The 13,170-nt window shown below is 34.7% G+C and overlaps 2 protein-coding genes across 3 annotated transcripts in view; one reads left to right on the top strand and one right to left on the bottom strand.

Annotated features, from left to right (window-relative positions):
- The window catches only part of LOC106462065 (ras-related protein Rap-1b-like), a 26,912-nt gene extending 15,613 nt beyond the window's left edge, over positions 1 to 11,299 (top strand). For both annotated transcript variants that reach the window (XM_013921947.2, XM_013921946.2), the window contains exon 8: positions 9,838 to 11,299. The gene's annotated coding sequence lies outside the window, so the exon portion shown is untranslated. The remainder of the gene's footprint in view (positions 1 to 9,837) is intronic.
- Positions 6,893 to 13,170, bottom strand: part of LOC106462064 (retinol dehydrogenase 14-like) — a 34,660-nt gene continuing 28,382 nt past the window's right edge. The window contains exon 8 of the mRNA XM_013921945.2: positions 6,893 to 7,089. Within this exon, the coding sequence (XP_013777399.2) occupies positions 6,996 to 7,089 (94 nt within the window). The 3' untranslated portion in view covers positions 6,893 to 6,995. The remainder of the gene's footprint in view (positions 7,090 to 13,170) is intronic.

Raw genomic sequence — 13,170 nt, forward strand, 5'->3', positions numbered from 1 at the left:
AAAAAATAGGGATAATTTTAGGTTATTTAAGATTACATTAGGTAAAATAAATAATAATAATATTATAATAAAAATATTTCATGAGGCACATGCGAGCAGCTCATGGGTAATGTAATTCATTAGCATAATGTGAGCTGCACATTCCATGAGTGATTTACAACTTATAATGGCATGGATTGTTGTTAGATATGGTTCAAAGTGCAATAAAACTGTAAAAGTTAATTGTAAATAGATGTATACTGTTACAAACTTAGAGCTACTTAGGATAAATGAATGTAGTTCAATGTTACAATTTGAATTCATTCTAGAAAGAACAAAAAAGGGTAATTTAGGTTTATTTTGTGAAGATATACACACTATATTGAAAGTTAGAAATATTAAATCTATAAAGACTTTAAACGAGTACAAAGAGGTCACGTGGTTGGTCAAATTGACCAAGCCCATGTTAAGAGAGTTAATGTTAAATGTTTTTAACTTAAACATATTTTTTCGAACATTATATTCATTATTAATAGTATTCAGTTAATTAGTCATAATAAGAAATGGTGTAAGTTAACATGTTAATTGCTACAAAGTGTCTTGAAACCTGTAGAGTTTTGGAGATTCTCTGTCAGTATTAGAACAAGATTGTACAAAATTCATCATATTTTGCTCTTGAAAAATTGGACTATGCTCATCAAAATTCGAAATTTCCTACAATGTTGTCATAATTTATTTGTCCTGTCAAAACAATCATATATCACGCCCAATAGCTTTTGAAAGAGAATGTTTCTTTGACTCGTGGGTTATATGTAATGCCACAGACAGATATGTCTATGTTAGCTTTTGAGGAAATACTCTCTTCCTGCAGGAAGACGTTATTAGTTAGTTTACTAATCTTAATATTTCTGCAAAGCCTGTATATTCAAGTATCACAGTACTATTATATCTATGTAAAATAAAGAGCTGGATAAAATAATTGATTACGTATGAACAGATCTGTGGGTTATTTGGGTTTTATCCGAGGGACTTGTCATGCGATTTTTTCCCCATCCTCTATTATCTCAGATACCCATTTCTTTTCCATTGTCTCCGGATCCTACCACTAGTCAGCATCTGTCCGATGCAGTACAAGATCTTCTCTCCCAGCATGCCATCAAACCTGTCAATCATCATTCTCCAGGTTTTATTCCAGGCTGTTTGTAGTACCCAATAAAACTGGAGACTGGCGGCCTGTGATTGATTTGTCCCACCCCAATTAATTTTGGGTACTACCCCAATTTACCATGGAGTCTTTTCTCATTCTCAGATGGGTTTCTTTCTCCGGGTTTGTAAATGACTAAGGTAGACATCGCGAATGCTTACCTGCATATCCTGACATCTCTTCCATCAAGATGCTATCTTCAGTTTGTTCAACATGGGGTAATTTATCAATTTTGCACCCTGCCCTTCAGGCTTGCTTAGGCCCCATATGTATTTTGTCGGTTGGTCAAGGCATTTGCCCAACATTTACATGCTCCAGGGTTGCACTTCCACCATTACATGGAAGACTGGCTTCTGTTTGCTCGTTATGAAGAGAAGCCCATCCATCACACATATTAGATGCTTCTGGAAGCAGCTTGTGTGGGCTGGTTAATCAATTGAAGAAATCATTCCTTATACCTACCCAATATCTTGTCCATTTGGGTGTTTTTTTCAACACTCATCTCAGTTGAGCCCAACCTTCTCCTCTTTGACTTTGTTCAATGAAGCTTTCAGTTCTCCACACCCTTACAGCCCCCTCTGTTACAGCTCGTGAGGCTTTATCACTTTTGGGAATGTGGTCTTACATGGTAGTCCTTACCCCTTGGGTCGAGCACATATGTGGTCTCTTCAGTGGAATCTTGCACAGGATCCAATGGAGGCTCTTATTTCCCTTCCTCCATCCCTTGTAGATGATCTGCATTGTTGGTTGGACAAGGCTCACATGTTGGCAGGTGTTCTGCTTTCTCCCTCTCATCTGGATCTACATATCTTCACATATGCTTCCCTTCAGGGCTAGGGGTCGATCAGCAGGAAGCTTCAGGTTGGTGGTTTCCAACCAAAAGATTTTATCATATAAACATCCTGGAACTTCTGGCTGTATGTTGTGCCTTAGATAATTTTCTTCATCTTGCCAGGAATCATCTGGTCACGATCCCTTCAGACAATTCTACAGTGGTGGCTTATCTCAATCACCATCTCATTCTCTTTGTGGTGAGACCTTGGATTTGTTTTGGGCTCACAAACTCAATATTCATATCATTGTGTGTCATGTTCCAGGTGCATTTAATCTCTTGTTGCAGATCAGGTTTCCCATCCAGAGAAAGTTTATCTGATGGAGTGGTCTCTCCAGCCTCTTGCTTTCCAGTGGCTATGCTTTCAGTGGGGTACTCTTCACCTGGATGCATTTGCCACGTCTCCCAATACCAAATTACCTCTGTTTTGGTCTACAGTTCCTCATCCTCTTGCTCTGGCTGTCGATGTTTTCAGTCAAGATTGAACCAACAAATCCCATCTGTCTTCTTCCCTTTATGATCTTGATCATGCACTCTGTGTCAAGTCCTTCAGATTGCTCCCTACTAGCCAGCACAACCATGGTTCCCACAGCTTTTCCAGCTCCAATCTGCCCCTCCAGTACCTCTTCCTCCATCCCTTCTAGTCAACCTCAGTCACTGGCATTTCATCCAGCCCTTCCTATCCTTCTTCTTCATACCTGTTTTTTTATCTGGTCCCTGGCAAGGAGATTTGGTTTGTCAGGAAGGGTAGCTTCTTTTTAGCTTGTTCCATTCACCCTTCCTCTAGGGATGTTTATCAATATAAGTGGAACATCTTTGGGTCAGGGGTTTTCACCTACTAGACACACGTTTCCTCATATTATGGATTTCATCACTTGGCTCTTTGATTATGGGTCTTCTGTCTTCTCGATTGTGGGTTATTGAGTTGCCTTATACCACACTTTTTCCTGGTACCATAAAATTTTTACCTCTCCTACCCTTTCCATCTTGTTGCATTCCTTTCGGATTGGTCATCCACCTTGGCATGCTGCCCTTCCTGATTGGAATGTTTGTGTGGTTCTTCACTGCCTCTGTTTGAACCATTGTCCTCACGCTCAATTTTCTACTTGTCCCTTAAGACATATTTTCTTCTCCTCCAGGTCAGATTTATTTGCCATTGATGTTTCATGCTTTCTATATCATTCCACATATATTCTCCTTTATCCAGATCAATCTTTCCTCCCCAAAACTTCAGCGGCTCAGGAAGGTAATTTCTCCTTCTTGCCAGTTTTCCTTCCTTCCATTTCCCACCTTTATCCTTGGTCAGATCCAGATAGGCTACTACGTCCTGTCCATGCTCTTCATTGTTATGTTGCCTGCATGGCTTCCTTCTGTGGTGCCCATTTCCACCTATTCATTCCTTGGCAGACATCCTCTGTCATGACCTTTCTCCTTCCACCCTGACCAGTTGGGTTCGGCTTTTAATGTGATTGGCTTATTCTTACTTATCGTTTTTTTCCCATACTCTGTTCCAGTTCTCTTGTCATCAGACCAGGCACCTTACTTTTTCCCTGATATCTCGTCTATCATCCCTTGGAGGAAAATTTTCATTCAGGCATGTAGACTACTCTACATACATTCATATCACACTGTCTGCATCAGATTGCTATATCTTCATCTTCAGGTTATCATCTTCTGCCTGTAGCCATTCTTCAGACTTTGGTGATACTGAGACTGGGTAAGTTATATTTTATATCTATATCTCTTTTTTTATTTCAGGGGCTTTTCCCTTTTTCTTTTTACACTGTCTGGATCCTGATCTGTGATGACTGGTGCCTGACCAGGTCTACTTAAAAATAGTCAAATCTGCACTGTAAGGCCATGATGACTTTACAATTATAATTTCCATGGCTACTAAATGCACACCGCTGAGATGGGGTGTTCCACAAGATCGCTTGTAGTTTTGTCCTCATGATATATTTGCTTCACTAATATGCTCGTACTCACCCATGAACTTCATGGGTAAAGCAGAAGGGGCTAGCTGCCCATCACTACCATGCCTGAAATTGAATAAATCAGGTGTAGTCTGCTTTTCAAAATAGGGTTTGTGTTGTCTTTCCTCCAGACTCTCCACCGCAATTTCTCCCCTCTTTTTCTTCCAGAGTATGGAAGTCCTTACCATTTTCCAGTTCCAAGCTACTGTGATGGTGGACCATGGAGGCATCCTCCTGAATGTGATAATGATAATATATATATATAATGATAAAATCACTCAATTAAAAGTAGGGTGGTGGTGGTGTTCTGCTGGTGTAGATGACAAGATGTCCTACAATATGTATAATTGGAGTGAGCCATCAAAATTGCAGTTCACCCCTTCAATTGGGATCCTACCCCAACATGTATGTCAGTTCCCACTGGTTGGGTTTTGGATTTAGAGCTGAACCAATCAACATAGGTCCTCACACATGTATTACAGGTGTATCTATTTTCTCATTCAATTATACTCTTGTTCCTCCATGTTGTGATCACGATTATTAAGGTACTTGCAGATTAATATGGTTTTTCTTCTTATGCAATCCCTTGATGATTTTATATTAGTGAGAATGTTATTGCACTAGGGGCAGTTCCTGCCAGTTTGGTTTTGAGTGAGATGATTTACCTTACAAAGACATCTTTACGATACTGGAAGTTGGGTTTCTGGATAAATTGATCAATTTCTCACGTTGCTATCATGCGTCCCATTCATATATTGAGGGTTACGAGATTTCTTCGAGTCTGCTGAGCTGAGGTGAAGAAAGTATGATCCTCTTTCCTACCCCCACATGGATGTCAGTTCCAGGTGGCCGGGTTTTGGAATGTAGTTGACTTGCTGTGTGTACGGTCTGTCGTGAACTATACACTCTACACCTCGAGGCACATCTTTTTACACTCACCCACATTGATGTACTCTAAGGGATTGATATTCTGATATCATGTCGTTTAACTCCCTATCCAACCATTGTTCTCTCCTTTTTCTATGTACTCCTCCCATTTTCTACCCATGTCTGCAACACTTCTTTCCACAGTGGGCAAAGAGTATACCTGGTACAGAAGTGGTGCAGTCTCTCACGTATGATCCTCTAGTGAGGATCTCTTTTTAAGGTGTCCTTCAGACACTTTTGAAAGATGCTTCTTTCTTTCCCTCACAATGGTCCCTCCACCTATTCAGTGTGAGATTCTAGCTATTTGTGTGTCAGAAGAGTGTGTCACACTCTTGTTGGTGGAAGGTTGTCGCATGATGATTTACATGCGAGACACATTTGAATCAGGTCATTGTAAGGTACATGGGAGCTCAAGGCTTGTGGCATGCAAAACATTTTTTTAAATATAGAGGGCAGCACTGAATGAGAATAGCTGTTTATGCAAGAGGAGGTAAGTATCTGTTAGAAGTATATTTTCAGTATATGCCACACTCTCCAGACTGCCCACATACCTCAAAATTTTCCTTAGACAAGCTTCTCAAAATAATTAGGATGGTCTTTTGTTTTAGGGGCTGCAACAAAACTAAAAATAAAACATCCCATATTCTTTATCTGCTCTGTGAGTGTAACAGTTTTCAAAAGTGCAGTATTTCCATCTTTTGCATGGACTCTATTTGTATTGAATGCTAAATAAAGTCTATCAAACATTCTTGCATCATTCTACTAGTCATGCATGACATTTTTGGTGTTCATTCATGACAAATTTATTGAAATATTGATCTTTAAATCTGGTTTTTTTGGCAGGATTGTCAAGTAAAGGGGTAAAAATGTCACGTGTGACTATGATATATAAAAAAATTATATTTTGACATGGTGACAGTTATGTTTTGAATCAAAGTATGAAGCAGAAATGCACAGAAATATCTACTGCTGTATGGCAGCAGATATAGTGTAGGTTTATCACTCAAGCTTTTTGGATGGGATAAAACTTACAATCTGTATCTGAAAAGAAATTCTTATTTTTACATTTGTTTGAAACTTATTTCTGTAAATTAATTTCATTTGATAACCTTAAGTTGGCTAGCTTTGTATTTTTCAATTGTCAGGCATGTGAATTTCAGATAATGACAGCAAAATCTGAAATTCATAATGTGGAGAGGGGAATTTAGAATGTGTTGTTGTCAAAATATCTTTCTTTACAGAGTGACTTACATGAAACTTCTTTTTCTTTAGTATTAGGTCTGATTTAGTTCAATAGATAGTAAATACTTCTATGGATTCTGCATGGAGCCCAAAATGTCTCAATACCAAACCAAAAAAAACAACAGAAGTCTGTAACAAAAGCCCCCAGTGGCACAGTGGTATGTCTGAGGACTTACAACGCTAGAATCCAGGTTTCGATACCCATGGTGGGCAGAGCATAGATAGCCCATTGTTTAGCTTTGTGCTTAACTTCAAACAAACTATAACAAAAATGCTGCTTATATGGTAAAGATATTGCCTAAACCTACTTTGAAATAATAGTATTATTACTTTTCATCTGACAAGCAGAAATCCCTTATCTTCATGAAAGTTAAACCTTTATGGACAATGGCATAGCTGGTAAAAATTGATTCATTTTTTGCATGGGTTTTAATTTTCAGGAAATATGTTAATAATATTGAGCACATAACAGTTACTAATCCTGTAAAAGATATTTTTATGAAATTGATTTTGAAACTTTCTTTTCAATCCTTGCACTCATTCCATAGATTTACCATAATTAATGCTAAATGATGCTTGTTTAATTTTAAAATGGTACATGTACACACATGTTCAATATTGCTATGAAGCTTATCCAAAACTACTATAATATTTAAGTAACATTTTGTTTTTTCATTATGGTACTTGAAAGTGTTTACATGAACATATATATATATATGGCTTTTGAAGATTTGTATATACATTTTATTTTTTTTCTTCTGTATTCAAAATGGAATATTTTAATGTTAATTATACAATAAAATTCACATACACCCAAAGACTTAACATAAGTTTTGAACTATAATCCTGTCATTTCCACACTCATTTTCCAGAGAGCTTGAGCAAGATGATCATCTTCAGCTTCCTTAGATACAGATGCTTCATCACAGTCACTATTATATTTTTTTAAACAACTAAATGCGTCAAAATGCAATTTGATATTTTTTAGTTGTTACTGAATTTTAAGACTATCTGTTTAAAAGCAACTTACCATTTAGAAAAACTTATAAAAATAGAAAAATAATTCTTATAAAGTTGTAATTTTATTGTGAATAGAACTGTATAGAGTAAATAATAATTTGATTTTTAAGATCAACTACTAACGAAACTTCGCGGAACTTGTAATTATTAACTTGCAACTTCAGGCTTTCACTGAATGGATTTCTATGTCTTGAAATTTGTCATCATATTTTCTGAATTAAACTACTTAATGCTACAATATTCACATCAGTATCAAGCTGAAAGTTTACAACATTATGGTCAGAATATCATGATTAAAATCACTTCATGAAATTTTTGTCATTGTCCTTAAGAGAGACTATTTAACTTAATGGCAGAAAGTTGCCAGAGAGGAACAAAATCTGACAAACGAGCCCCCACTGGACAGGAACCCACCAGTACTGTTGGCAACGTGTCCATATGTATAGAATGAAACAACAAGATGAGGAACAAGTAAAGGCTGAGAAGGAGCTGAAGGGGAAACAGAAATAGTGACATGTCTAGGCTCAGAATGTGACAAACGATTCATCAAAGAAGAAAGGGTACTATGCTGTTGCACCGACTCCACACGGGATTCCAAAGTCTCAGGAATGTTACTAAAAACATACTGCTGAAGAAAATGGGCCATACATAAGTCCTGGAGATATGGAAGCAGTAAAATAACCGGAGAAAAGGCTGCATCCCTGCACAGGAGATCCTGACAACAGAGAAACCACGTGTGTAAGACTAGAGCCAAAGAAGACAAATGTGCCAATGTGGGGGTAATCAGGGAGAGGCAATCCCTCAAAAAAAACTCTCAGGCTTGCTGTAGTACCATTCGAGAGTCGATAGGGTAAAACATGTTTTTCTGACAAATGTTTATCATAATAATATATTATAATGTTGCCACTCACATCTAAAACTTTATTCTGTTATCTAATGTCATGTATTCCTTTTTATTTCACTGACTTTTTTGCAACATAAATTTGTGGTTAATTAACACATTCACTGCCGCTGATGCATACATGTGTCAACTAAAACACTGAGACAAATGCATTTTATCGGAGTCAGCATGTGTTAGAAAGTCAGTTCTACTGTGATGACACTTGTGTGAGGGTCTGCTATTGTATAAATTGTGCTTGGTTATAAAATGATTAAATATAGTGCTCCTTCAAAGTTTACACTATGAAAGAATTCAAAGCATTGTTGAGTATGTTTCGAAGAGGGAAAGCATAAAGTGTCCTAAAAAATCAGCCCTTTGTATAGAGTCATGTTTTACAAAAGCTCATCAGTATATAATGACTAAAACAGTAGGCTAAGATAATTTTTGTTGTTTTATTTGCTATTTTACATGATGTACAGATGTGATATTCTCACGACTATAATTTACTCTTCTTGTACATTCAAAAAATACCCCAAAACCGTGACAAGATACACAAAATAGATGATGCAAATGTTCATCATGTTTAGCTGCAGTGTGAATGATGCTCATGTGTCTTGGTAAAGAGTTTAGTTGAATAAACTTGTATATTCATAAATAATCAATCTGATATTATTTAGCATTATTAAAATACCCCTAATAAAATAAAAAAACAGCACCCGCACGGGTATCAATCTCTGAGGCAGCAATGACTGTGTTAAGATACATTAGATATTTATGTACATTGGCATCTTATGTGTGTACTGTATGTTTTGAAATTTGTGAAGAGCTTCAGAAAGTAGGAGCTATTCAATTCATTCTTCTCCTGCAAAGGAGTGCCAAGTACTTCAATCCAAATTCCAACAATTCACAGTTATTGGGCAGAAAAGATTCAATGAAATCTGTTGAGCCACTATGGGTGTCAACTGGTTTACTGTCACAAACCATGTGACTTGGTTCTCAGCATCTTCATATTGGTTTACTGTCACAAACCATGTGACTTGTTTCTCAGCATCTTCATACTGGTTTACTGTCACAAACCATGTGACTTGTTTCTCAGCATCTTCATATTGGATTACAGTCACAAAAAATGTGACTTGGTTCTCAGCAGCTTCATCGTTCAGTATTTGATGTATGAAGTTTACTTTTATAACAGTTCATGATTGATTTGGCATGCTTCTCTGCTTTTATATAGCTAGTGGGGTTCTGCCCATAAATCTAATGCTTGTAACAAATACAAATGGGATAATTTCTGAGCCTGTAGTTGTGTTGTTAATGTGATATTCTTTTATTTTTAATAAGCTAGACTAAATGGATCAGAGATGTTGCTTCATTTTACATCTGTGAACAAAGAAAGGATGAACTTTTGTTGTACTAGAATCATATCCATTGGGTGCGTAACCATGGACAAACACTGTGGGACTATATAATACATACACTTTTGTATAAAGCAGTTAAGTACTACATGAAGTATCAATCTCTCATATTAAAGTTTTGAAAATAAGAAAGGATTTATAGTTTTTACTATAAATGTTTTTTTTTCTAACAAAATCAAAATATATATATTTATAGAACATCTCAAAATCATAAGGTGAAATTATCGTAATTTCTGCTCTAAACACAAGGATTTTATTACAAGGCATGAAAAAAGTAGCTCGCCATTTTAAATAGTAGTAACATTTGAGTTCGGTATTAGACAAAATTGAAATCCTTAAAATCCAATTAATAAATTTTTTCTTTGCAGAAATGATTCAACCAAGAGACCAGAATAAAGTTTTGGGTCCATCTTGTAGCTGTGTTGTACAGTTTTATCTGTCATCATTGTTACACCATTTGTTTGAGAATTTTAAGAGTTAAAAATTTAAATACATGCTTCTGCTAGTTTACCTCACCTCCATAGTTGGTTCTCAACAGCCAGTTCTTCCAAGGAATTTCAAGCTCGTTGGTCACCCCCACACTTGGCCATCCCCCCGAGGGGTTTATACCTTGCGAACTCCTTGGAGCATGTCTTGTGCTATCTAATGTATGGTGCTAATTTTAGTGGAAAAGTATACAAAGAATAAAATGTATGCTTTAGAACTATTATATACAAAAGCTATTTGGGCATGTCTAATAGAAGATTGTGCATATCATCTGTGTCAAGTTTAACACAGTTCAACTATTTATTCATTAACATTTTGCTGATCTTTTGAAAAGCTTTGTAAAGTATGTGTTGGTAAGATACATTTAACGTGATATGTGTGTTGTCGAAAGGATCACAAATATTTAATTAAGTTTTATAGATAAATATTTACAATTCTTCTGCTAAATCAATTGTGTATTTTAGCAACATTCTGTGTGTATCAATAACGTTCTTTCCCAAATTATAATTTCTCTCTTCCCACAAGTAAAGGAATTTTTATGAACCAAAATTCTGCACGTATTTTAGCATATTGTTTAAATTTTTAAATCCATAAGAATGGAAAGAAAAAAATATTGTCCACATTTTGTTAAAACAACATTCATTGATCCCTACAAATGTTGCTTGGATGAAATATTAACCACATCATTCAGATTTTAACCATTTTATCACTGCAGCTGTAATAATTAGTTTATGTTTCATGTTCCATTTTTAAGATTTGTATCACTTTGGCTTGAAATGAAACCTTCACCTGATCTAATTTTTCTTCAGGTTTTATGTAAAGCTATAATACAATACCTATATACAAGTTATATTCTCTGAAATAAAGTGTGTAAAAGATGTACTTGTTTAAGAAAGATTGAAAAATTATTATCTTCTTACATCATTAACTTTCATTAGTAGGGAAGATCAAAGAAATGTTACATGAATATTGATTTTATAATATCAGTTTGGAACATCTTATGTTTTTAACCTTGATTATCATAATAATTCTTTTTTTTATTATCATTTGAGGTAAACACCAATTACATTGCCTTAATTAGTATTCAGGGTTCAGATTTAATTTTTTTCTGGGTTTAATAGCTCTTTCCAATAATACAGTCTTAGTCTATGTTGGTTAATATATGGCTACATTACAGTTGTATTACTATAAGTTCATTCTTATTTTTTACTGTGTTAGAAACATTTTTATGAAATGCAAAAGGGTTTTGTATAAATAATGAATCCATTTAATTTAATTAAACCATTGTTTATTTTCAAATCACCCAAATAATAGTGGGTAATAAACCAAGTTCTTTTGCTTGTACATATTTTGTTTTATCAAAGTGTACTTGATGTGTTTATTTTATTATAACCTGATTTTCTTTTTCTTTTTTCCTCCCAAACCATGGAATATATTCTTATAAAAATTTATTATTTTTTCCTACTTTTCTTTATTTGTATGGTAAAAAAATAATTATAGTATCATGGTTAAAACATTAATTGCAATTAATTTCCAAAATAGGGAAGACAAAAAGTAAATTTTTCATCTTTAAACTTAAATCTCAGGTTAAATTTTGGTCAGGCATAGGTTAGCATGCCAGACTGTAAATTGAAGGTCCGTGGTTTTCATCCCATAGTTGCTCAATTGTGCTCTGCACTTTGGCACTATGGATACATTATATAAGTGATGGTCAAATCCCATTATTTGAATAGAGAAGATCAAGAGTTGGCAGTAGGTACTATTGAACAGTTGTCTTATCTGTAGTTATACAAATACAAAACTACAGGCAGCATGTGCAGATAGCCCTTATATAGCTTTGCATAAGTGTATGAAACAAATAAATGCAGTGGCTGGTTTTCCCAGCACCATGTTTCAGTAAAAAATAAATATTTTCATGGGAAATTTTGATTACAAGTTTTATGTAAAAACCCGAGTGTTAACAAAGTTTAATTACTCCCTAATATTGAAACGTATTTTGGCACATAAATTATTACAGTGTAATACAATTCCAGAAGATTAATTACATGTTTATTTGGAATAATTTAATTTTTTTTTGTAACTGAGTGTCAGACTTTTGATTGTTACAAGATTTCTCTATTGACATTTGTAATGGTTAAGGAGAATAAAAAAACCATAATATAAGAGCTTAGGACTCCAGAGGTGTATACACACACATTAAGCTGTGATAAGGATATGATTTACCGGGTTTGAGATATGTAACATCAATAAAATGATGACAGAACAAAGTTTTTACAAAAAGCACCATTCTGCTAATGGATAATTATTATTTTTTAATCCTAATGTCTCATTGCATTGGATCTTTTTTTATGTTTATAAGAAGCCTATAAAATAAACTGCCAGTCTAGTGTGTTAAAGCTACTGCACTCGTGCAGTGCTTTGATTTTAGAGGTGTTGGAAAGGTACTGTTTCCCATACACTATTATAATTCTTTTCTATATACATATATACTTAGATCTACAAATTTTAACACTAAAACATTTATCGGTTTAGGCTTTGGAGTAATGTTGCACAATAATTCTAATTTAAGTACAGTGGCATATTTTCAAGTGATATGTAGGAGGTAAAATTAATTTCTCAATGTAAAATAGTGTATTTCATCAAAATAAACTAATCTAAGTTCCCACTAAAAGGATTCTTCTGAAGAATGTTGTATTTTTTTATTTAAAAAAAAAATTTTAGCTCTAGTACATACATTCTTATTACTGGAAACACATATTGGGCCACAAAATGACATAATTAAAATCATAACCAGTCTTTTTTTCTGATGTAAGATCACACATGCAATAAAAGTTCAAAAAAACTAAATGTTGTCTGTATCAAAACAGGCTACTGTCTTTTCTATACTAATAAAGCCTAATGTTACAAGCAATTATTTAGAAACTAGACTTCTTTGTTGAAAGTATCACACTTTAGATGGCTATTTTCACAACCAAGTCTGTTGTGTCTTTTAATAATACAACTTGGTTATGTCTTTTAATAATACAACTTGGTTATGTCTTTTAATAATACAACTGGGTTATGTCTTTTATTAATACAACTTGGTTATGTCTTTTATAATACAACTTGGTTATGTCTTTTATTAATACAACTTGGTTATGTCTTTTATTAATACAACTTGGTTATGTCTTTTATTAATACAACTTGGTTATGTCTTTTAATAATACAACTTGGTT

Source organism: Limulus polyphemus, unplaced genomic scaffold, assembly GCF_000517525.1.
Source record: "Limulus polyphemus unplaced genomic scaffold, Limulus_polyphemus-2.1.2 Scaffold1086, whole genome shotgun sequence".
NCBI lineage: Eukaryota > Metazoa > Arthropoda > Merostomata > Xiphosura > Limulidae > Limulus > Limulus polyphemus.